Genomic DNA, 24907 nt, shown 5'->3' with positions numbered 1-24907 from the left:
GCATTTGTAGCAAAGATTTTTCTGGTGTAAGCAACTCTTTGCTAGAGTTTTGGTTTTGGTTTTGTTTTGTTTTTGAAGTGCAGCTTTGCTCAGAAAAGTGGCAACAATGTAGTTTTTGGCAAGTTGCCCTGCAAACCTGCAGCTTTTTGAGATTGCCTATACAATAGATTTGAGCTTGGCCTTATAAAGGTCAATGGGATATAAATATTCAAGGCTAAAACAATAAGAACTTAGTTATATAATAATGCCATGAGTTTTACACAAGTAACTTGGTTACTTTAGTGGGTGTGTAAGACTGATAAACTGTTTTGGTACCAAAAGATTCACAATAAAATTATCTTGTTAAAGCTGTGAGGTAAAAAGGAAGCAAACTGGCAACGCTGGGATGAGTTTGTCTGCCTTTGCAGAGGAATTTTACATTGTAATTATAACTAACTCTCCTCGAACAGCTACTGCAGATAAAGTTCAAGATTTGCCTGGAATGTGAGCAAAAGAATGTCTAATTTACGACTTGTGCCAACTGCAGGCTTGAAAGTTAATTGCTGTTCCATTAACATTGACCCACAATATTTGCAAGGAGGGATCCCCCGAATTTTCTAAGGATGCACTGTGTCTTGCAAATATGAACCTTCTTGTCCACAAACTGAAACATTACCCACTTGCAAATATTTTTCCAGGTATGTAAATTTTTTATTACCGTGGTAATAGCTAACACCATTATAATTTAGCAAAGAATCAGTGTCAATTCAGTTCAATCAGACTTCAAATCAAAATTCCTGAAAAGGGAGCACACACTCCACAGGGCAAGCTCTACCAATCATGCAATACATCAGTGTCTCTGCCAAAGAACCCAGATCCTGCCATGCCACCCATTTGCAGCTCAGCAAGTGCTAGGTGGGGTGGCTGTACCATCCAGGGGCCTGAGAGGGGACAGGGGAGCTCTGATGAGTTGAGGGGGCTCATCAGAGCTCCCCTGTCAGGGAGATCAGAGGATCCAGGTCCCAGACCAAGTGGTGTTCCATCAATGCCATCCCAGACATGGAGGCGGTGTGATGGCGGCCACTGTGGCTGCAGGGCCTGGTGCTACTGTGGGGCCACGCCGTGGGCAGTGGGAAAAACCCATTCCCAGGATCCGTGTCCTGGATCCATGCCCAGAGTTCATTATCTGTATCTGTCTAGCACTCCTCCTGCATGCAGTTTTTAACATCAAGGTCTCTCTCATCTAGGAAAAAGGTACAAGCTTTTCTAACCTGTAATAAAAGCTGCTGCAATGTGGAGAGATGACTGTAATACCTGTAAGGATCTGCCTTGCCAAGCCGCCGTCCGTCCCATCATTGCAATCCAGCATCCCGGTGCTTTGGGTCTGTGGGGCTTTGTTGTTGGCCCCAGAGCTCTTCCTCACCATAACCCTACCTTGTAGGCAGAGGAAGATAGAATGAGTTTTGGAAGGGGGGTAGTAAACAGAGGAGCTTTCATGACCAGGCAATGATGACAGAAGCAGCAACCGCTGCATCTCTATCGACTTTTAATCACAGCAATAAGTCCCCAGCCAAGCGATAGCCACATCATTACTGATCCTCTGGCTATTTCATTCCCCTTTGTAGCTGCTTCCCATAACACCTGCCCTGCTTCCTCTCATCTTTCAACAAAAAAGGCAGTCTGTACATCCACTCTCACCCATTTCTCTTGCACCAAATGAGCAAGGTGTGTGGCGCCCTCTTCTCATAATGGATACCTCTCTGCTGCAATATTCACAACAGAATGTTCAAAACAGATTTTCCTTCTGCTGCTATTTGAGTCCCCATGTCTCTGTTCCCAGTCACTCACCTGGAGTCAGATGTCTCTGCTCTCTTAAATCATCCAGACTTTCAGGCTCTCAAGTCTGCTTGTTTTGCTTGACTGAGCTGCACCACTGGCTGCTCTCAGGTCTGCAGGCCCAACCCTAACACATCTGGGGTCACCATTTAATGGTGGACACAAGCCTGACACTGAAAATGGTGGCAAGCATCCAAAGCCCACTTTATTGCAAAAACCAGGCTTTTCCAGCAGTTAGCTGGTTACCAGTTAACACAGTGCTAAGGCACAACAAGCCCAAGTCAGCCAACCACCATACACCACAACGTGGACACGCAGCAGTCTCCGCAGCACGTCTCTCACATCCCTGTACCCCTATTCCAGCTGAGTCCCTCTCCCACAGTCCTCTTCTACTTAGCCAAAGCAACAGGCCTGAGCCATGATTTCACAAAGGCAACAAGGCCCTTATTTCATCAGGCTTCACCTATATACAACAGGATAGGGAGCTGCATGGACTGTCAGCCCAACCCAGGATACTTCTAATCATGGAATGGTTTGGGCTGGAAGGGATCTTAAAGGTCATCCAGTTCCAAGCCCCCCTGCCATGGGCAGGGACACCTTCCACTAGATCAGGTTGTTCAAATCCCTGTCCAACCTGGCCTTGAACACTTCCAGGGATGTGGCATCTACAGTTTCTCTGGGAAACCTGTTCCAGTGCCTCACCAATCTCACAGTGAAAAATTTCTCCCTAATATCTAAACTAAAACTACCCTCTTTCAGTTTGAAGCCATTCCGCCTTGCCCTATCACAACATGACCTGATAAACAGTCCCCTCCCAGGTCTCTTGTAGCCCTGTTAGACACTGGAAGGATGCAACAAGGTTTCACTGTAGGCCTCGCTTCTCCAAGCTGAACAACCCCAACTCCCTCCCTGCAGCCTGCCTTCACAGGAGAGGTGCTCCAGCCTCTGACCACCTTCGTAGCCTCCTCTGGACTCTATCCAAAAGGACCAAGTCCTTCCTGAGTTGGGGGCCCCAGAAGTGGATGCAGTAAGTGCTCCAAGGAAGCTGCATTTTAATAAGCATTTGACAATATTAGTCCATTCACCTCACAGCACCCACTTTTTCCAAGTTTTATCTTGATGAAAGTTCAAAATTAATCTACTGGAAGTACAATTAAGTTTAGAACTGCAGGGGAAACGATGCTTTTGTTTTGCATTGCTCTTTGTCACGGGACAGAGCTAGCGGAACGCTCCAAATTGTGGCTGTAGGTTTGTAACAAGCACCTGTCACAAGGCTGTTTCTGGCACGCTGACACTTAACTGCTGGCCTCAAAAGTGTACTGCTTGCCATTTTCAAGAATGGGATTTTGCAATATGAAGAGGTGAAAGTGGCTGAGTATTTTGAGTCACTGACCAAACCACAGCTAACTCAACAAGGATCAAAATTCAGTAACCAAAGACTCCGAACAAGGAGGTATCTGAAGGAGGTAACTAGAAAAAGAAATAAGTGACAACTTCAGAGACAGCTAGTTTAAAATAAAATCATTGGGAGAAAAGATTGGTAAAGGAGTTTCAGGGTTATAATGACGGGAAAGTGTTTGGGACTTTTGGTCACGTTTTGCTAAGGGTGTTCATTTCCGTGGTCCGAGGAAACACTGGAAGGCTTTGGGTAATGCCGGGAGGCCTTGATTTTCCAGGCACAGCTCAGCGAAACAAGTTCCCACTCATAGCTGGGCCAGGCAGTTGGGGACACAAAAGATTTCTTTAGCGAAGGCACCGGCAGAGGCGATGCGGTAACTGAGGTGTATCACCGACTCGGCCCCAGCCTGCTCTGTCCCACCTTCATCCCCTCGCAGATCTCACCCGAAACTCGCGGCTTTGCCCTTGGACAGCACCATTTGGCGATGAAGGCCAGGCCCTCCCGGCCGGTCGGTGGCGGGGCAAGGTCCCGGGGGCACGGACCGTGGGGGTTCCCGGGGCCGGCGCTGCCTCGGGGACCAGCGCTGCCAAATTTCTTTCTGCATCGCCTGGGCTCGCCGGGACGCCGCGTCCCCGCCGGAGGGGATGGGAGGAGGAGGAGGAGGAGGCTCAGGCTGCTCGGCGGCCGTACCTGGCGGGGCCGGGCTCCCCTGGGGGGGCCGGGGGGCCCCGGGAGCGCCTTGACCCCGCCGGCACCGCCAAGGTCACCGGCCCGACGTGTCCCCTGTGCCCCGGCCGCCGCTGCCCCGCCGCCGACACTTGAGAGTTTAAAGAGGCTTTTCTTCCCCGGGAGCGGCGCCTGAGGGAAGGGGAAGGGGCAGGAGGGGGCAGGCAGGAGGGACAGGCGGGAGGGGCGGGGAGAGGCTGGCAGGGCAGGAGCCGGGCGGGGTGCTGGCTCCAACTGGAAAGGAACCGGTCCCAGCCCAGCCGGGGAGGCTGCGGGAGAGCCGGCAGCGCCGGGCAGAGCTCGCCGGCCCCAGCCCCGGTCCCGGCCCCCGTGCCGGTGCCAGCCCGAGCAGCCGCCGCCCGCCATGGGCACCGCGCCCCCCGTCAGTGCCGCGGCCCCGGGGCGGGCGGGGGGCGCAGCCGCGGGAGGGACGGGGGCTCCTGGCGGGGCAGGACCGACCCCGTGGCAAATGTGGGACGGGAGGACTCGGAGCGGGACCGGCAGCCTGGGCGGGGATCAGGGAGCAGGGGGCGAGAGCAGCGGGGCTCGGGGAGGATGGGGATGCAGAGCCGGTTTGTGCAGCGGGCATGGCCTCCCGGAGCCACTGTCCTGCTGGGCGACTAATTCTGGGTTTGTGCTGTAGAGCGGGTCCGTGAAGGCAGGGAAGATGCCAGAAGGGGAGAAAATGAGACAAAGTAAGCAAGAAGAGGAGCAGCAACAGAAAGAAGGGGAGCGGGAGGGTCTCATCGAATTCTACAGTTCCTACCAGGAGCTATTCCAGTTCTTCTGCAGCAACACAACCATCCACGGGGCTATCCGCCTGGTGTGCTCCAAAAAGAATAAGATGAAGACAGCCTTCTGGTCCGTCCTCTTCTTCCTCACCTTCGGCTTAATGTACTGGCAGTTCGGGATCCTCTACAGGGAGTACTTCAGCTACCCTGTCAACCTCAACCTCAACCTGAACTCCGACCGGCTGACTTTCCCGGCCGTGACGCTGTGCACCCTCAATCCGTACAGGTAAGACTTGCAGAGATGTTGAGTGCCTTGACTTTGATGGGCGCAGGACAAAAGCACCTACTCTGGTTCTCCTCGTGGTCCTCGACTGTTGCAGTTGTGCTTTTCAGAGGCCTTTGCTGCCGCGGGGCACTCACAGTAAGGCATGTGAGCTTGGGCAGCTCTGCTGGTGGTGCATTTAGCAGGCTGCGATGCAAACTGCCGCAGGGCTAGAGCAGATTAACTTCTCTCCTGCAAGACAGCCTCCAGCAAGGGGTTAGATTTACAGCTGGGGGCAGGAATCACCCCTGCAAACTCTGCTGCACGTCTTATTCAGAGCTGTTTGTGTGCATCCAGCCCTAAACCTGCTGGTCTTCTCTCCCCCCTGCTCAGATACAGCGCCATCCGAAAGCAGCTGGATAAGCTGGACGAAATCACCCACCAGACACTGCTAGACCTCTATGACTACAACATGTCTCTGCCACAGAGAGACTGGTCCTCGTCGTCCTCACAAAGGCGCAGCTCAAGGAGCCTGCTCCATCACATCCAGCGCCATCCTCTGCGGAGGCAGAAGCGGGACAACTTAGTCAACCTGCCAGAGAACAGCCCCTCAGTGGACAAGAATGACTGGAAAATTGGCTTTGTTCTGGTGAGATCCCTAGATACCCCATGCCCTACCCACTCCAGTCTGCCTGGCTACTTCTGTCTCGTTAGACCCTTGGCCATGCCTTTCCTTATGCAGAAGTCCGATTAATCTCCACCGGCTTTTGCTAATGACAGATAAAAGCAGAGCTGAATCCTTTGCTCCATGCAATCCTGCTCCCCAAATTCTATCCATGTTCCTGCAAGCCCCAGGGGACATGTCCAAGTCTCTTTCCGAGAGCAGGAAAACCTTGTCCTTCTTGAGGGTACCTCAGCCTTGCAGCTGCTTTTGAGAGCAGTTTATCAGCATCAGCTGCTGCATTGCCCAACAATAGCAAAGGAGAAAGTATTTGATGGTCCTGGGCCACCTGAGAGGTGATCATGGTCGCAATTGCTCCTAGGTAGCAGCTTCCTCGCCCCAGGGTATCTGTGTTTGCATTTAAAAAGGCACTGAAGGACTGAAGCTAATCGCTCAGCAGCTAACTGGGGTTCCCACAGGATCACAGACGTTTTTCTGGACACACCCTGAAGGAAGGGCTCCCCACGCAAGAATTTAAAGCTCCTGGTAGAATTTATGTGCACGTTACCCTGTACACCTTGCTGCCTCCTGGGTCTTACTCAGCCTCGCTTATTCACCTGGCGGTGCCCTTCCACCGAGGAGCTGCCCTGGCTTTTTTTTCCATCTGATCACCCGTTGGTCACACACAGGAGTCCTGTGGAACTCTTCACTTCCTCGGTCACCTGCCTGTGCTGAGGGAGCACAGCTTATCCGCGGGTGGAGCCTTGTCTCCTGGATGAGAGGACTTCTCTGACACGGCTCTTCTTCCTCTCAACAGTGCAATGAAAACAACGACTGTTTCCACCAGGCGTACTCCTCGGGAGTGGATGCCGTGCGGGAATGGTACAGCTTTCACTACATCAATATCCTGGCGCAGGTGCCTGATGCCAAAGCCCTGGACGAGTCTGACTTTGAGAATTTCATCTATGCTTGCCGCTTCAACGAGGCAACCTGTGACAAGGCGTAAGTAGTGGGAACACCCCTGGAAACACTTACTTTGTGCCTGGGTTCCAGGGAAATCAAGGAACCCACATTAGAGAACCTCTTTTCTGAGGTGGAATCATTCCTTGTTCAGCTCCCGTTTGAAAGGTCAAAGGATCTTTCTTGAGTCTTTCCTGTGGGTTTTGCATATCAGGGCCACAGGTTCTGTGACCTGGAAGTATGAACCTCGAAGGATGGTTTTGCCTTTTTCTGGGTTTCACACAAATGAAATAATTATACTGGTACAAACACCAGGGAGGGCACAGATGTACAGTGTAGAAGTATTGTTATTCTGCCCTCCACAGTGGTAAAATGGTGCATATCAGCCCACATGAAGGAACAAGAGAGATTTGACACAAAAAGACAGTAAAAACATATCCCACTTTTCTCCTGCCATTATTGGTCAAAAAGCCCCAAGGAGGTAGTGGAATGAAAACGATCTGCAAGGAAAGAAAAGGGGGTAGGAAAATCTAAGAGCTTCATCAGTATTAGGAAGATAATACAGTAATTGCTGGCACTGCTAAAACCCATTTGGGCTCTGAAAAGCAGCATGAAAAACCTCGTGTAAAAACCTGTCCAGCTCCAGGACATTTTTTACAGCACTTTTTAATTGTTTTTCCCTGTTCATGAGAGTTTACATAACAAATACTGCCCATCTGTTGTAAGCCCCTGTCCCTGCTGATGGAAAACAGAGTTGTTCCTTTCAGAAAGCACTTCCCCTTGGGTTTGCAGCCCTTCTCACTCTGTTTCTGTTCTCCTCTCAGGAACTACACCCACTTCCACCATCCCTTGTATGGCAACTGCTATACCTTTAATGACAACAGCAGCAGCGTGTGGACATCCTCCATGCCTGGGATCAATAATGGTGAGTGAGAGGCACTCTTTGGTGAGTAAGCTTGGCTCTGTTTTCCCTAGGAGTCATTATGGGCATCCTGCTGTGCTCAGTACTGGTGGTGGCAGACTGCAGCCCTGCTCTGTCTCACCCAAGCTGTTTTCACCCATCTGGAGAGAGCAGTCTCAAGGATGTGGCTGCCCCTCACCACTGCCCACTGAGCTCTCTCTCCCTCATCAGGGCCTGATCCTTAGGCTCTTTGTGTCCTCTGGGCTTGTGCTGGCCCTTCCTCAAGTCCTCTGCTGAGCCATAGTGCTCCTGGTCTTCGCCTTCCCCACCTCTCCCTTCACGAAACTGATCTGTTTGTGTTCCTAAACTCCAGAAACCTCTCCAGACCACATCTTCAGGCTTTTCTTCCATCTGGCTTCAAGTTTCTCCATGAAATCTCTCTCAGTTCTCAGTTCTGTCTTTTTCTAAGCTGCAGTGATTAAATTCAGTTTTCACTGGCCTCTTCTGGAGCCTCCAGCTTTTTCTGTGGCCTCCTTGCAGCCACCCTCTATTGCTGCCAGGCTTTGGTGCAGCCCTAGTTGATGTCTGTCTTCTCCTTTATCTCTTTCAGACTTCCTTCTAAGCATCCTGCTCTCCCTTCTCTGCAGCAGCACAGCTGGCCATGACCTGCCTGGCTCTCTGGTGTTCCCTCAGGTCTCTCCCTGGTGGTGCGCACCGAGCAGAACGATTTCATCCCTCTGCTGTCCACGGTGACAGGAGCCAGGGTCATGGTCCATGACCAGAATGAGCCAGCCTTCATGGATGATGGGGGCTTCAATGTTCGTCCTGGCATCGAGACCTCCATCAGCATGAGAAAGGTGAGCAAGCAGAAGGGGCGAGAGCTCTGGATGGGAGGTTTAACTTGGTGGACCTGCGGTGTGTGTTTAAGGGAAGGGACTAATCCCATGGAGTGAAGGGAGAGGAAGAACAGCTTGCTGGATTCGATCAGAAGCATTTGGCTACAGTTTATCAGTGAACAATGAAATGGAAGCAAGCAGCGGGAGGTGGCATCCTGAGGAAAGCACAAAGAGCAGAGACTGATGGATGAGCAGTGTGTGGTTGGGAGAGTGGGAAGAGGACAGCAAAGAGGGGCTGTTGTGTGCAGTGAGAGTCTGCTCTTGCAGGAGATCACCGAGCGCCTCGGGGGCAGTTACAGCGACTGCACAGAGGATGGCAGTGACGTGCCAGTGCAAAACCTGTACTCATCCCGCTACACCGAGCAGGTAACTCACACCTGTACTCATCCCGCTACACCGAGCAGGTAACTCACACCTGTACTCATCCCAATACACCGAGCAGGTAACTCACACCTGTACTCACCCTGCTACACCGAGCAGGTAACTCACACCTGTACTCATCCCGCTACACCGAGCAGGTAACTCACACCTGTACTCATCCCAATACACCGAGCAGGTAACTCACACCTGTACTCATCCCGCTACACTGAGCAGGTAACTCACACCTGTACTCATCCCGCTACACCGAGCAGGTAACTCACGGAGCTGACCCCTCCTGGGTCACGTTGCTTCTCCTCTTCCCTGACATGCTCCAGGGCCCTGACGGCCCTGCCTTTCCTTGGGCTCTGTCAGTAGTGATACAGGCACAGTGGGTTTGGTTCCCTTGATCAGCCTTTTCCACCTTATGTGCCTCCCAGGTCTGCATTCGCTCCTGCTTCCAGCTCAACATGGTAGAGCGCTGTGGCTGTGCGTATTACTTCTATCCCCTGCCCAGGAGAGCAGAGTACTGTGACTACACGAAGCACAAGGCCTGGGGTGAGTGGACAGAAGGGACAGCAGAGCTTGTGCCCACCTGAACCTGTTTGGTCCAGCCCACATCCCAGCACATCCCTTTGTCTTCAGTGAGCTTCCTGGTGTGAGACATCCAAAAGACAGTCTTGCCTTGAATGATTAGCCCTTGTGGAAGGAAACCTCTTCTGGGTTCCCCTTGCTGTCACACAGCACCTTTTGTCTAAAGATACTGTGAGCTTACCTGGATTTACTTTCTTTGCTGTTCAGGCTACTGCTATTACAAACTCCTGGCTGAATTCAAAGCTGATGTGCTGGGCTGTTTCCACAAGTGTCGGAAACCTTGCAAGTAAGTTGATCATCAGTCAGGCAAGAAGATTGGAAAGTGTTCCCAGAAGTGTTGGGAACCATTCACTGATAGACAGAAGCTTGAGTGAGAGGCTGAGCCCCAACCTGAAATGGCATTTCTCCCATCAGGAAGCCAAAATGGCTGAGGAGTGTGTGGGTTGGCCTAGGGGTGAGCTCCCAAGGACTGTGCATTCCACATGGTGGGAAGTGGGTGGAACTTCAGCATGGGAGGGAATCTCCAGGTGTGCCTGAGGATGGTGAGACCTGGCCCTGTGGCTCCTAGAGCTTCACCAGCTAACACAGCCTCCCCTTGCCTTGCAGAATGACAGAATACCAGCTGTCAGCTGGATACTCCCGCTGGCCTTCTGCTGTCTCAGAGGTAAGGAGAGGGTGTCCTGGCTTCCCAGCACTGCTCCCACCTCCCATTTAGTCCTTCCTCAATGGGTACTAAACCTGCAGGAGATGACTGTGATCATGTGACAATTTTTTGCACTTTCATTTCAGGACTGGGTTTTCTACATGCTTTCACAACAGAACAAATACAATATCACATCCAAGAGGTGAGAGCCCCTAAATAGAGACTGTGTCCAAACCAGAAACCCTCCCAGTGGAATGTGTGTGTTGGAAATGTTAAGTTAAGATTAAATCACTGATGGGAAGAGATCAGGCATGGGACCTGTGGACAAGGGCAGTGGATTTGAGTCAGAGTAGATATATAGCAAGACTTCAGCAAGGACTGGGGACCCAAGTGAAAAATTTTGAAAGAGGTCAGATGCTGATATGAAAATAGTAAGCCCCAGCACTTGCTGTGTGTTCTGGAGACACAGTAGGTGCTTGTGGAAAAGTGGGAAGGGGAGCTGTGCAGGAGCTTTTGCCACAAACATTGGGTTTTACAGTACAGTGTCAGAAATGCACTATCAATACCAAAGACTGTATTTAGTGCAGAATGAGAACTGCAGAGATGGGAGAAAGCCTCTGGGGAGTATGTGTGGGAGAAGCACAGGGGGCAGAAGGGGACAATTAGGCTTGGTGAAGGAATGCAGGGATTGAGGAGCTTGGGTTACTGAGTGTCATCTCTCACTCACAGGAACGGAGTTGCCAAAGTGAATATCTTCTTTAAGGAGTGGAACTACAAGACCAATGGGGAGTCTCCAGCCTTCACGGTACACACTTTACTAGCATGTCTTCTCTGGCCACCCATTCCCCCACGATGTCCCTCCACTGTGGCAAGCTTTCATTCCAGCAGCATTGCTGGATGTTGTTTCTTTTCCTTGGGCAGGGTGAGGGAACAGGCAGGGAGGCAAAGTCCCAGATGAGGGCTGTTGTCACTGCTCTTTCTCCATCTCCTGCAGGTAGTGACTCTGCTGTCCCAGCTTGGGAACCAGTGGAGTCTCTGGTTTGGATCCTCTGTCCTGTCTGTGATGGAGCTTGCAGAGCTGGTTCTGGATTTCATTGCCATCACGTTTATCCTGGGATTCCGCTGGTTCCGCTCCCGGCAGAAGTTGCCCGCGGCGGTGCCCCCCATGAACAGCCAGGATAACGCCGCTTTCCAAGACGATGCACCGGCGCTCCGTGCTCCTCATCGCTTCACCGTGGAGGCCGTGGTGACCACGCTGCCCTCCTACAACAGCCTGGAGCCACATGGGCCAAGCAGGGATGGGGAGGAGGGACACGAGTGAGGCAGCAGCTTCCTGCACTGTTCCACTGGTGGCTGGCAGCTGGAGCAGAGGCTGCGCTCTTTGTCTGTGTTTCCTTCTTTCTGGGTGCTGCACATGGACCACAGCAAAAGACTGCTCCATGGTTGGCCTGGGCTCGTTGCTTTCACTTCTGTAGGCACATTCTTCAGTCTCATAAAATACTATTGCTGTGGGATCACCAGGGATGAGAGTTGATCTAGTGTATGTGTGGGGGAGATGTCCTCCAGATTTCCTTATGCTCTGTGCATGTGCACACCTACATGTGCAGGCATGCTTTCCTTTCCCTCCAACAAGGATGCTGCCACAGTTCTGGTCTGTCATTAATTAAAGAGGTTTGGCAGGTGTGACTGGCCTCCTCTGTGGTATGACAAGGAACAGGAATGGAGCCTTAGCTAGGGTACAAATCTCTCAACAGGCTGAGCTTTGTTAAGCTTTCCCTAAACTGGTTGCTCTTTCCTCATTCTTCATGAGCTCTGATCCCAAGACTGTGTCACCTACCCTCTCCTCCCCCCAGGAGAGGCTCCTTGAGACAAGAGCCACTGGCACGATCTCAATCTGTATTACGCACAATGCTCTGGAGAGGTGCTCCAAGCTTGTTGCCACTCCCAGGTCCGGGACAAAACACCCCTGGCAAAGTAAAGGCTCCCTTTTCAAACTGCCTTTGTGGCATTGGTAGATCTTGGGTGTCCACCCTTCCTTGGGATACACCATACATGTGTACCTCCAGCTATCTGATTGTTTGCCAACAGCTCTGGGACAAATCGATCTCTACAATTGCTTGACCCTGCTTTCTTCCTGAGGGAAACAAAAAGTTTGGCAGGATTATGAACACCCTCCAAAAATCCCAGATGTTACCTCTGCTGCAATGGGATCCTGCAAGAGAGGCTCAGAGCAGCGCAGGCCATGCAGTGCATGTTCTGCTCCTCCCACAGAAACTCTGCTGAGCCTCTTGTTCCTGAGGGAAGCACAGGAAACTACTGCAGGCTTTAACCAAAAGTGCTTCCAAGGAAAGCTTTAGCCTGTTTGATTGGACCACATGGGCAAAAATGGTCCTCTTCTCAGGGACTAACTGGGGGACCTTTGTATAAGAGAACATGTTTCTTGCAGTGAGCTTGCCATACTCTTTTCTTACAAATACTCAGACTTCTGCTGCAATGGTGTTTGCTCTGCACTTTATGGGGTATCAAGAGAGCAAGGGTGATGTCCTTAAAAAACAGGATTATCCACTTCACAGGACAAACAGAGATACCACAATTTAAGCAGTTTAGGCAAAGACCTGTGGAACCCTGTAACCAGTCACACTGTGAACAGCCACTCTTGAATTTAAAAACTACTTAATCATAACAAAAGAAAAACTGAAGCTGTTTTAAAATTTAAGGTAGATGCACTGCCCTTGGGAAGCTGGAGGAGTTTACTGCAATATCTAAATTGTTGCCTAATTTTTCCCTTTGAGATGCTAAACACATGCTGGTTGTACTGCTCTTGCCTTGATTACCTAAAAGCACTTTCCAATTCCCAGCAGAGAGTGATTTTATTCTTCTTCACATACACACACAAATGCTATGTTCTTTATTGCACAAATATACCTGCTTTTACAAATTTTATCCCAGTGCCCAGCTGATAATTCTTGTTTGAAAGTGAAGATAATGTCTCTGCTAGGAATAGAAGCTTGTAATTTGGGAGGTGCCCTTCAGCAAGGGTGGCAACCAAGCAGGAGGGAGGGGCCTGAAAAAAGCACTTAGAGGTGTGGAAACATGTATTCCTCCTTGGAGGCCTCCCACTAGAAAAAAAATCAGTGCTTCTGCAAACATGAAAAAAATCTGGTTTCTAAAAGTAAAAAAGAGTGAGCAATGAATGAAATCTCAAAATTGTCTCTGCAAAGGTACTTCCATGTTCTGTAAAAACACTGCCCAAGAGGCAGAGGTAAAAGCTAGGTTTAGTTGCTCAAAGTAACTTTGGCCACAATTAAAATACAAAAGGCAGGCAGATAGACAAGCTAGGATGCTGCACCCAGTTCTTGTTCACAAATTCAGTACTGCAGACTGATGCCTTGGGTGTTTTCTAGCACATGAATGAGCAAAAACCTGACACTGGACACAAAGCTGTTTGCTTCACAAAGCCACCTTTAGATCAAGAAAGGATAAAGAGCAGGTGCAACACCTCAAAACAGTCTTTGTATATCATAAACATACAGTGATTCATATGGTAAGCATGATATTTCCTCAGTCTCCAAAGAGTAAGACACGATTCTTCACATAAAAAGCCATGAATGACCTTGTAATAACCATAAAATTGATGAGACCTGCTGCATCATGCATAGTCAAGTGGGTGATTAAAGCAACATTAATCAGAGGTATAACTACTTGAAACAGTAAGTTCTCTTCATCAATAAAGAAATACAGATGCAGAAGGTGGTGATGTATTCCCTGGGGGAAGCTTGAACCACATCCTATCTGTTCCATAAGAGTGTTAAAATGCAAAAAAAATAAAAAGGGCTTTGACTGATGAACTCAAAGTAATGGCACCATTCAGGATAGCTGTAAATCCAGAATTAAAAGCCTGTACAAATGTGAAGAAGCAGTTATACAAGTTGGTAAATAGATGAACCCTCCCTGTCCTGTGAATCAGTGCAAAAAATTGCCATCTTGGGAGAAATCAGGGGCTTGTTCCAGAAATAATCCCTACGTTTCTTGTAGGCTGGCAAGACCACAAACGAGCTCAGCAGATGTAGAGTGAGCTTGGTCTGGCTGAAAACAAGAGGCAAGGCCAGCAGTGCTGGACTAAGAGCCCAAAAAATGGGAGTGTTTCAGTGAGAACATGAAAAATTGGAGAAAAGGGAAGAAAGCATGCAAGTTTGGGGATCTGCAGGTCAGCAAAAGGCAAATTAAAGGTCTGAGCTGGGGTGAATTTGTACAAGAGGAGAAAGTTGAGGGGATGCTCAGTACTCATAGGCGTGTAAGAGGCACAGCAGAGTTATTTTGTGGACATGGAAAACTTGCAGGAAACAGATGAAGGTTGTGTCTTTTTGGGCTGGGAACAGATGCCAAACTATTGGTTTTTCCACAAGAATTAAGGTAATAGAGGAAAGGCATGGAAGTACAATATAGTGTCTAGGGAAGCTAGAAAAAAAATGAGAGAACCATCACTTTGGAAAATAAAGAATATATTTAGAAGAACAAAACCCTGCCTGCTGGAGAGATTGAGAGAAGCTGGACAGATAGGTCAAGGATTGTCTGCACAGACTGAGGTCAAACAGAGAAGGAATTTGAAGAAAGGGTTACCAAGTTCCTGGGACAGGTTCAGTAAAATCTGCAGGGTTACAGGCTACATCAAGAAATTAAACAGGCAGTAGTGCTGCTGGTGAAAGGACACAGGGGAACCACAGAGATCAGGAACAGAGGCACAGCCACATTCAGTCACATTTCCCTATATTTAACAATACACAATATTTAAAGGGAGCCTGTAAGCATAAGAGGGGAAGGAGCCTTCAGCTTCCAAGTGCATGCTTAAAAGACCTGAACTAAAAAGAGCTTATAATATTTATTAAATTTTTCATACATTTATGACAAATTTAGTTTTAAAAAACAGTACAAAGGCTTTTGGAAAATAAGCCTCCGAGGGAAGAACGTAAAAAGAAAGTGTCATTTAGTCCTCTGCAGAAATCATTTAGTGGGTCGGTCTGTGCACTGAAGGAAAGGACATTATGAGGCTGTTCATATTTGAAACCTGGGGAGCAAGTAAGGGTGTTTTGTGTAAGTGTTGTACTCTATCTCAGGCCAAAAATAGGTCAAATATTATCAGGAGTGTGGAGGCTCAGACATGGCTGAGCTGCCTATTTGTAAAAGCTGTATCTTTATCTGTTACATCTCTCAGAGCAATCATTTGTTTAGAGGTCAGAACAAAGATTAAACCTCCCCCTTACTACCTTCCTTCACCAAGTTAAGGCTTCCAACCCCAGTGGATACATCAGAGCAGGGACCTCTGTCACTTCCCAAGGAAGCCAGGTTCATTAAACAAGTGTTGATGCTGCATGCCAGCTGTGAAGAAAAATCTGTCTTCCCCATCATCATTTGGCTGCTCTCCAGCTGAGACAACAAACCCCACCAGTGCTGAGAGCCTGCACCTGGCTTTGACCAGCACAGAGACACCTCAGGAAAGGCCAGAGCAATGCCTCAGGCATCTGGAGATAGGAAGGTTTGGGGTATATCCATTTAGGAGCTGTACAGTTGAGGCTTTTCTTCCACCACATCTGGAGACATCAGGATGAAGCAGCTGATATGGGAGCTGCATTTTGCACAGAATGGTTTGGGTTGGAAGTGACCTTAAAGAACATCTTAGCTCCAACTCCCTACCACAGACAGGGACATCTTCCACTAGACCAGGTTGCTCAAAGCCCCATCCAACCCAGCTCTGGACATCTCCAGAGATGGGGCATCCACAGCTTCTCTGGGCAATCCATTCCAGCTCAAAGGCATGTTAAGCATGTTCCATGTTTAAAGGCAGACCTTGACTTTTTAATTAAACATTCAAAGAACTATTCTCCCAGAGCCTTGGCCTTGCTTTTGGAGCACATTTAAAACCCTGTTTTGTCTGGGATAAGAGAGTGCAGGAGCAGCAGAAACGCTGATGCAGGTAAGGATGGCACCTCAGAAGAGCTTCCAGTAGAACATGATATTTTCAGTGCCTAACAAAGGATTTATAGCTAGACATGCAAGTCTTTGCAAACAGCCACAACATGACTCATGAACTGGGCTCAACCCTGGGGCAACTTTCAGCAGTACGTTCAGCCCCAGCTCTGTGCCCCAGAGCAGCTGCCAGCTTTGGAAAATGAGCATTCAATCCCCAGCTTTGGCTAGGGGCTTGGACACTGCATCATCAACAGTCCAAAAATGCATCTGTCCCATGAAAACATCTTCCCTGTCCCCCTACATGAGTGAGGCTGAGAACTGACAGGAACGCAACACAGAACTTGGCAGGAATTGTAGCACGACTCGTTTGTTCAGGTTGTGCAGGCCTGAACTGTGGGGAATTTTAGACTGTACATGCTGCTTTAATCCACCAGCCAGTCCAGACACCCTTCTTTCCCAGGAAGGCTTCCATCTTGGAAGAATAAGTCTAGCTGCCCTGTTCCAAATTCACCATTGAGAGTTGCTCCAGTGTGTTCACTGTTCTGGAGTGGATTTTGGTGATGTTTAAGACTGGACAAAGACTGATCATAAGGGAACCAGAAGCCACATGGAAGACTGGCTTACAACCTAGCTTTTGTAGCAATAAGGGCAGATAAGGGCATGGCTACCTAATTTTAAAAGAAGTCTGCAGTGGACAAAGCTCTGTCATTTCCTTTTAATGAGTTTCCAATGTACAGTGAAGTAACACAAAGGGGCACTTACCTTTACTCCAGTCATGCTCCAATATATGTTGTGAACAGCATCCTACTCTTGGAGGTCTTCATTTGGGTCCTGAACTTATATTCCAACACCAATGGAGAATTGTTTTCTGGGTTTGAGGTTATTGAAGTCCAAAGGCAGCACAGCCTGAGAGCCAGAGCTGCCCCTAACACAGTAATGCACAGAAGGCAGTCCCCTGAACAGGACACTGGCTGGACATTCAGTGGCTGAAAGCAGACTTGGCTTGGGCAGCCTCTTCCCCCAGAGCTGCTGCTTCTCACATCTTGTTACAGACTTACAGAGTCACTCCAGCACAACTGGAACTACCATCAGTTTACAATGGAAAAGCAGCCACTGCTTCGAGGGACACAACTTCAGGTATGTGCATGCTAGGGAAGTCACAACAAAAAGAAATTCCAGAAGTTTGGCATCCCAACCCCTTCCCACTCACTGACAGACCAGACAGACTCAGTAAGGTGGTGAATTGTGTTTCTTAGAGACCATTAAAAGTACATGAGCTGATTTCTAGAACATGCCAGAGGAGATTACAGTTGTATTTATAGAGAAGTAAATAAACTGCACGTGCATGAGTGGCTGTGATGCCGTGGGCAGCAGAGTCCCTTGCTTTTACTAAGAGGGCCTTGGTGATTTGTTTTGCCCATGCACAGAGACACAAAGGAGGGGAAAGGGAGCAGAGGAAGAGGCAACATACAACATCTGAGAGAAAGAAATGAAAGAGACAGCCTAGGGGGACCTCAGCTCCCAGAGAGACAGGAGGAATGGGGCACCAAAGGCTTGTTTAGAAGAGTTCAAGAGAATTGCTGGTCTGGGGGCCTCAAGCTTGTAAAAGCCTACCCCCTAAAATGAGAGCAGGAGGTGGCACAAGCAGGCCCTGGCTCCTCTTCAGCAGATGCACTTCTGACCGTCCATCCCATCTCAGCTCCAGGGAATTAGGGAAGTGCTCAGGGGACGAGAGCTGCTTCACTCCAGATCTTCATCTCTGCCCTCCCCCAAGGTGGAGAGGAATGGAATTGCAGGGAGATGAACTCAAATGAAAATGCTGGGCCATGGAAGTGAGCATGCAAAACCTAGCCCCTTGCCAGGTGTCCTGCGAGGCAGAAAGGGGCTTCCCCAGCACATCCAGTGAAACAAAAAGCATCTGCTCCTCCCATCTTTTGTACTTTGCTCCTATCTGGGAACTCCAGTGATGTCCTCCCTGCCTCCTCTTAGGCCTAAACAGATCCCAGTGTATTCTAGAACAGAGGCAGAGCTTTCTAAACTAAAGGAGCACCCTCTTTCCAGTCTAGGTTACAGGCTACAACTCAGATTATTAAAAAAAAGTTAAAAGACAAGATACACATTCCTCAGAGGACTCTACAGGAACAGGGCAGCTCATTTAACCCATGTCTGACAACCATTCAAACAACTCACAGCTCCTGTTACTTTTGATGGAGAAGAACAAGGGAATCACTCACAGAAAGCCACAGCCACACATTTACTTCCATCAGAAACCACCCTGGACCTAAATTCAAGAGAACCCACAGCAAACTGGAGCATTCAGTTTGATCAGCAAGATCTCTGAGGCGTAAGTTGCCAAACTGATGCCACTTGGCAATACCCATGCCCAAAGCACCATTTCCCTTTGAATCCCCAGCTAACCATTTCAAGTGTTTTCTAACTCCTGATGAAAGTTAGGGCTTTGTGGCAGCAGAAACAGAGCAGATATTCTTAATCAGAAAGCCATGCAGCTCATTCAGCCTCATCTGGAATACCTCCAGCCCCCTTCACCTCTATCTGCTGTGGCAGTGAGCTTCCTCAACCTTCAACCCAGTCACACAAAAGCAAAACACCAATTCCCATTCTGCCACTGCTCCAAAGTCTTCCTTCTGGAAAGCTACAAGACGGTAGGAAGCTACAGGGTCCTGGCTTGTGTGTGCATAGATGAAAGGCATATTTGACTAATTGTTGTTCATTTGTTCCTTGTGGAGAGAGGCTTTACTCCCACACATGCCTTTCAGGTGGTAGCAATGCCCCTTTCACTGAACTGTGTTTAGCCTGCTGCACTTGACTGAGGTAATCATGTAGGCCCTCCTTTATAAAAACTGAAATGGCCATGTTCAGGCAGAATAAATCATTTCTTCGAGTGCTCACCCCTCCATGGCTAGAGAAACCTACATTACTAGGTGGCTCACAGCCACTGGCCAACACAAACTAGCTTTTTTTTCAGAAGCTCAATGAAAAGCTCAAGTCATGCTGCCACTCTTTTTAGGCAGAACACTAGAGGCTCTCACATGCTGCAGTCCTTCATCCCAAAAGGCACTGTGTTAAGGCATTCTTATTTTGCTAAAGTTCACACAGGCATGATTTGACAAGCTTACACCCAAAAATAAACACAAAAAGTTCTCTGCAGAAGAGCAGGAGCAAATAGCTACCCACTCTTCCTCAGCTTCCCTTTCCTCTAAACTTAGAGGATGCTCCCTAAAGCTGCAGCAGCTATTGAAAAGGCTACCTATGTTTAGTAAGCAGCTCAGAGTCCTATACAGAAGATAAATTAAAACCAATAAGGAAATCAATGAGGAAGCTAGGTGAAAGGGAAGGAAAGGAAAAACTCAGAGGCAAGAAGAGACAGGCAAGGTAATAGGGGACAGGAGGTTGCAGACTGAAGGAGCTACATTTAAGTAAAAAAGTAGACTGGAGACAAAGCAATAGAAAAAAGAAAAAAGGAAAGAACAAAAGGGCAAGTTACACCAAAGGTCCCTCAGAGAACTCCAAACCACCCACCAGGGAAGGAACTTGCCAACCCACCCACTCCAGGGTAAACGCCCCTCATACTTACAGGTTTATCTGACCTGGCAGGCAGAATTTCCCATTTCTACAGTGATGGCATTCCCCATTCCTCATATTACTAGGTAAAGCATGCCATTTCCACACTAAGTGAGGGAGCTCCAGCACTTCTACCTCCCTTTCCCAAAGACTGGAGTTGACACTTACATAACTAAGACCCTCAAGACCTCAAAACAAAAAGGAAAAGTTAAGAGTACTCTAGAGCTGGTATTTCCTCACCTTTGAGCCTGAGGTTTTTGGTACTTACTTGCAATCACCACCACCACAAGGGCACCAATCACTCCCATCATGATCATCATCTGAAGAAAAAGATTGTCCAAGAGCAATACTCAGAACAGATTGACAAGCTCCCATTCCTCCTGACAGCCAGGGAACCCAAGCCAGGCCTCAAAGGCAAGACAGCCAAGGCCTCAAAGCCTTCCCACAGCGAAAGAACCTTAAGCATTTGAAATTGTTAGCAAGCTCCAGCTATACTTGAAAGCTCTGCAGGAGAGGAGTAGCCCAGCTCCCTCCTGACAAGGAGGTCATGGCAATAGGAAGCTCACCTTGCAGTTCTTCCACCAGTACTTCCTTTTGAGTTTGGCCGCGCTGCTCTCGAACACCGAGGCGCCGGCCTGCAGCGCGTCTGCCCGGTCATCCAGCTCGGACAGCTTCTCGTCTCGCTGCAGCACCTTGTCTACGTTCACACACATTATATCAACCACCTGCAGAGGGAGAGCAGTGGGAGCAGGTGTATTGTTAAAGACAGCTGAAAATGTAAGAGGAGTTACTTAGCCAATAATCAATGTTGCAATACTAACCAACAAAAAACATGAACAAGAGTGGGGGGAAGATCAGGGTAAGAAAGAAGTGATTTCAAGTCATCGGCTACTTTGGAATGAAAAAAAAATCCGAGAGTCACTGTTAAAACATCACTTCAAGCAGGTCCTCAGCCTCACATTCTCATCTGCTTCTAAGAGCTCTCCATTCCAGCAGCAAGCTAAAGGCACCCTCCCTATGAGAGGAGCCCTGTGCTCACTCACTCCCGGGAGCTGCAAAATTTCCTTATCAGCTTCGTGCTGCTGCCCCGGTGAGGCACACAGGCGCTACAGCAGCCAAGGCACAGGCTCTGATCCCGGGCAGCCAGGCAAGGGTTCCCCACATCACTGCACACAGCGTTCCCTTGGAGCAGCCCGCGGGGATTAAGAGCTGTCCTGGATGCCGTACAGCTTTATTCCCATAAGAGATGCGCGATAACGAGGTACCAAAACAATCTAGCAAGCCTGCTCCTTGGAAGTCATATCGGGAATGAAGTGGCTATTAAACATAAAGCAATCTCTCCTCCAGCTTCTTTAATAGGTTTGCCACCCTATTTTTGAGTATTCAGCATTAATTTCTGGCTTTGGCATGACAAAAGGAGCCACCCCCTCAGCGCCAGACACGGGTCGGGAACATCGCTGCTGCTGCTGCTGCAGAGCGGTGGGACATGAGCCCGACCACCATCAGGGCCGGCAGAGCTACTGACCTCCTGCACTTGTGCCTGCGTCTGCTGCAGGCGGCGATTGCTGGTCAGGTTGGGGGGAGCCCCGGGGGGACCCCCACCGGGGGCTGCCCCCTCGGGAGCGCCTCCTTCGGGAGCCCCTCCTTCGGGAGCGCCGGGAGCAGGCTGCTGAGCCGGGTCAGACCTAGGGGAGCACACACATGAGCCAAGGGAAACATCCGCTCGAGAGAGAACCCCCCAAATCCGGGGGGGAACCCCAGTGTCCCCGGGCTGCAGCAGCGCTGGCAGCAGCCTCGACAGCCTCAGCCTCGCTGGATCCCGCCGCATCGGGAACAGGGAGACCCCAAAGCAGGGGCAAGCCCTAGGGGGCAGTGGGAATGGAACGAGCCCCCCTCGCCGAAAGAGCTTGCGGGTCCGGTCGCGCCACGCACTGCGGCCTCCCGGGGGGAACAGCGACCTGGCCGCACGGACATGACCGGGAGCTGGGGAAGGAAGGTGGGAAAGAGGGACAGGGAGCAGCGCGGGGGCACCGGGCTGGGCGCAGTGGTGGCCGCCGGCCAGGCTGGCTCCGGCGGGGGCTCCGCACATCATCCCCACTGGGGCACGGCCCACGCACCCACTCACCCACGCAGCCAGCGGGGGAGCGGGACCGCCCGGGGGCGGTGCGGGCAGCCCAGCCTGCGGCTGCTGCAATGCGCCACCCGACCCCACCGCCGCCGGCCAGGACGCGGGCTCTGCACCGACCCCCGTCCCTCACGCTGCTGCTGCAGCAGTACCACCCCCGCGCCGCAGCTCGCCCACGGCCCGTCGGGCGGACACTCACATGGCCGGGCTGGACGGAACAGCAGGAAGGCACGGAGCTTCGCACCGACAGTGCTCGGAGCCCCCAGACCCCGCACTTATAACAGCGCGGCCCCGCCCACAGAGCCAGCAGCCAATCAGAAGTTGCTCCGCAGAGAGCTGCAGCTCGGCACCGCCCCTGGGTGACTCCTCAGCCAATCAGCGCTCCGCAGCCTGCGGAAAAGGACATAAAGTTAGCCCCGCCCCCAGACCGCCACAGAACAAGCCCCGCCCCGCCGTGGGGATGCCCAATGGGAGCAGCGCCCTGCGTCCCGCCCCCAGCTGGCCCCGCCCCTGCGGAGGTCCCGCGGTGCCGGGCCGGGGGTGCCCGGCGCTCCCTCCGCCACACCGGGCCGGGGGCGCGCACCGCCCCGCTACCGACACACGGCCCCGACAGGGTCCGCCGCGCTCCGTGTAGGTCACGCAGGGCCCGATCGTGGTAACCTGCGCCCTTTTGGAGCCCAGCCCGGCTGGCGCCGCCGTGGCGGGGCTGCGGAGCGCTCCCGGAATCCCACCTCCGCAGTGTGACTGTTGGCTCTGGCTAAGCCGCTGGCCTTGCAATTAAGAGATGGTGTCGCTGGCCCGCTTCCAGCATACAGCACATCATAAAAGCGAAGCAGAACAAGTCCCGATCGAGCTTCTGCAGCCTGCTGGGAGAAATGAGGCTCCCACAGCAGCCCCAAGAACAGCAATGCGTTTGGGGTTTTTCCATCTAAATATCTGGAGAAGCCTGCTGCATCAGAAGGGGAGATTCTCCAACACAGGACAAAAAAGGGGGCAGGAGTGTACTGGAACAAGAAGACTCTTCATACAGAATTTTGCATGGTGAGTAGAGTGACAAGTGCAGGCTCACACTTTCACTACCTTTTCCTTCCATCAGGTGATGCAGGATGTTCACGTAAGTTTTTAGTGTCAGATCTCAGAGACGATTAGGTACACAAGACAGCTATGTTACAGCTTACAGCATGGTAACTAGAAGGTCATGGTTACAAGGTGAAGAAGAATGCAGCGTTGTGACTAGAGACAAGTGGTTTGCAGATAGGAGCAGTCTAGCACTGACCTCAGAACTCCAGGTTCTTACACACTGCCTTCAGATGAAGGCACAAGCTGATGAAGAAGCTTCTGTAGGCTGGCAGCCTTTCCACTGCAGTCTGAGCACCATTCCAATAACCACTGCAAATAAGTTTGAGCTTATGCAATTAGTGGCCATGGAGCTTTTGCCAGGTTGGTGCTGAGAGATGAAGAGATGACAAAGGGTACAAGATACTTTCTCTGATACTTTTCCAGTTTCTGACATATTTTCAGTCAAGGATTTGCTATACCTGCTCTGTCCCCACTTGGATCTGTGCAAGCTTCCTGAATCCACAACACCTTTTGGCAAGTCCCACAGGTCTGTCACCCTGCCACTGAAAATGTGGACTTCAGCTGTTTAAACAGAGACTTTGCCTTCACTTTCCTCAGGCTTAGGCCTAAAGAAAGTTCTTTCCATTCATTCCTTGCTGCTTCCAAACAAATGCTTTTGGAGACAGAGCAGCATTGCTCTGTAGCAAGATGCATCAAGTCAGCAGATAATTCCCTGATTACCGAGCAGCTAAATTAACAACTAAGGCAGAATTGGTATGCAAATGCCTGCTTATCTAATGGATTTTCCCAAGTGTACAGTGGTGTGGTGTTGGACTAGAGGGATGCCAGCTGAGATTCACTGTAACTTCTCCTCTAAAGGAACTGGCAACAGTTACTGAAAACTAGAAGCTAGAATTTTTAAAAACATTTAAATACCTGAATTACTTTTGCAAATCCTGCCTAAATTATAAACAAAAGGCCATTTGGTCATAAAGTGTCATTAGCAGGGGATAAAGTCATCATGAGTGTGGAATGAAACAAATCCTGTTCTTAAGACAAGTTTTGATGCATTTAAACTAACATTTGGATCATTCACACTTAACCACACATGAGTGGAGGGCAATGGGGAAAGCCACGAGCAGGAAGACGTATTAGCAGGACCTCGTGGCATTGATTTGAAAAATTTGGCTATGAGGAAAAATCTAAGCTGGAGAATACTGGAATTGCCACGTTAGATCTGTGAATCTGGGATGTCAAAGGATGCTAGAAGCCTGGCCAAAAAACCAGAGGAGCAGAGGGTCAAGGTCAGGGATGCTGGTTGCAACAGATGCCTGCAAGAAGTACGTCAGAAATGACTGAGGGGGCACAGAGGAGCTCAGGCCTGGAGCAGCAGCAGGACCTTGGGACCCGGGTAGAAATAGGCAGCAAAGGTTGTAGAAAGCACTGGGAACTCAATTGTGTGGAAGCTGGCTTTATTCTGACTGCAATGCCACAAACCGACACTCCACAGGCTGAAGGCACTGCTGTTCCTTATCGGTGCTTTCCGGTGCGGTTGAAGCGCCTGTACAAGTAGCGGATCCTCTTGTTGAGTTTGTGATAGTCCTCTGCAAACATCCGATCGCCCACCATGCGCTTCTTGCGGAGGCACCTCTGCAGCTCGTTCCCCCGCCAGCCTCGCAGCCAGGTGGGCCCCATGATGAGATTCTTCGGGTGGATCTGGAAGCCGCCTGAGGACAGGAGAGCACAGACAGATGAAGCCAGGCCCTGGAGAAGGCTGTTCCCAGGGCGGCCGGCGCCCATCCTCCCTGCCCTGTCGCTGCTGACAGAGGCGCCATCCCGCAGGTGAGTCCGGCCTCCCTCCCGTCCCGCCCTGGGCCCACAGACCTGTGTGTCTTACCCAGGATCCCCACGTTATCATACACCCCGAACAAGGCCCGCTTCTTCGTCCACCGATCTACCGGCTTGCGCTTGGGCGGCTCCTTGATGCGGATGGGCCGGGTGAGCCCTGCCAGGGGCGAGGACAGCGGCACGGGGAGGCCGGGCCGCGCGGGCGCCCAGCGCGCCCCGCTGCAGTCGCTAAAGCCCCGCTCGGCGCAGGGCAGGAGAGTGGCACGGCCCAGCAGGGCCCGGCCCGCCGCCCGCAGCAGCAGCGCTGCCGCCGCCGCCATGGGGAAGCCCCCCGGTGCCCCGGGGACGGGACGGGACGGGAAGCGCGGCCGTGCTGCCGGG

General features: G+C 50.7%; 3 protein-coding genes across 4 annotated transcripts; 1 reads left to right on the top strand and 2 right to left on the bottom strand.

The window, feature by feature from the left end:
- Positions 1-4304: 4304 nt before the first annotated feature.
- SCNN1A (sodium channel epithelial 1 subunit alpha) lies at positions 4305-11266 on the top strand. Its single transcript, XM_054269938.1, has 13 exons — positions 4305-4322; positions 4584-4957; positions 5327-5582; positions 6412-6596; positions 7379-7479; positions 8149-8312; positions 8619-8717; positions 9149-9266; positions 9510-9588; positions 9909-9966; positions 10092-10147; positions 10675-10750; positions 10940-11266. Exons 1-13 carry the CDS (start codon positions 4305-4307, stop codon positions 11264-11266), a joined length of 1911 nt encoding a protein of 636 aa, XP_054125913.1.
- A 7592-nt stretch (positions 11267-18858) lies between these two features.
- On the bottom strand, positions 18859-21876 carry VAMP1 (vesicle associated membrane protein 1). Of its 2 annotated transcripts, XM_054269892.1 has the most exons (5): positions 21819-21876; positions 21020-21179; positions 20061-20219; positions 19763-19814; positions 18859-19362 (listed from the first exon to the last, which is right to left on the bottom strand). In XM_054269892.1, coding segments are annotated over exons 1-5 (390 nt in total). In that variant the 5' UTR covers positions 21821-21876; the 3' UTR covers positions 18859-19345. The 2 variants fall into 2 exon arrangements, with proteins under 2 accessions (XP_054125867.1, XP_054125866.1); XM_054269891.1 differs by lacking the exon at positions 18859-19362 and having other exon boundaries at positions 19636-19814.
- Positions 21877-24133: 2257 nt separating this feature from the next.
- MRPL51 (mitochondrial ribosomal protein L51) lies at positions 24134-24860 on the bottom strand. Its single transcript, XM_054269837.1, has 2 exons — positions 24576-24860; positions 24134-24405 (listed from the first exon to the last, which is right to left on the bottom strand). Exons 1-2 carry the CDS (start codon positions 24844-24846, stop codon positions 24209-24211), a joined length of 468 nt encoding a protein of 155 aa, XP_054125812.1. The 5' UTR covers positions 24847-24860; the 3' UTR covers positions 24134-24208.
- Between the last annotated feature and the right edge of the window lie 47 nt (positions 24861-24907).

This window comes from Melozone crissalis, unplaced genomic scaffold (genome assembly GCF_028551555.1).
Source record: "Melozone crissalis strain CALT ecotype California unplaced genomic scaffold, PUWL_Pcris_2 ptg000008l_1, whole genome shotgun sequence".
NCBI classification, from domain to species: Eukaryota; Metazoa; Chordata; class Aves; order Passeriformes; family Passerellidae; genus Melozone; species Melozone crissalis.
The sequence above is the reverse complement of the archived record's forward strand: the minus strand, read 5'-3'. Positions and strand labels throughout refer to the sequence as shown.

What these genes read in the sequence shown, in the direction of transcription:
- VAMP1 (XM_054269891.1), bottom strand. An exon ending in CGCAGGCACAAGTGCAGGAG is followed by an intron (nt 20,220 to 21,019) that starts GTCAGTAGCTCT and finishes CTCCCTCTGCAG; the next exon opens with GTGGTTGATATAATGTGTGT. An exon ending in ACTGGTGGAAGAACTGCAAG is followed by an intron (nt 19,815 to 20,060) that starts GTGAGCTTCCTA and finishes CTTTTTCTTCAG; the next exon opens with ATGATGATCATGATGGGAGT.
- MRPL51 (XM_054269837.1), bottom strand. Translation starts at nt 24,846, where the DNA reads ATGGCGGCGGCGGCAGCGCTGCTGCTGCGGGCGGCGGGCCGGGCCCTG. An exon ending in TGATAACGTGGGGATCCTGG is followed by an intron (nt 24,406 to 24,575) that starts GTAAGACACACA and finishes TCCTGTCCTCAG; the next exon opens with GCGGCTTCCAGATCCACCCG.
- SCNN1A (XM_054269938.1), top strand. An exon ending in GGAAAATTGGCTTTGTTCTG is followed by an intron (nt 5,583 to 6,411) that starts GTGAGATCCCTA and finishes TCCTCTCAACAG; the next exon opens with TGCAATGAAAACAACGACTG. An exon ending in CCTCCATCAGCATGAGAAAG is followed by an intron (nt 8,313 to 8,618) that starts GTGAGCAAGCAG and finishes CTGCTCTTGCAG; the next exon opens with GAGATCACCGAGCGCCTCGG.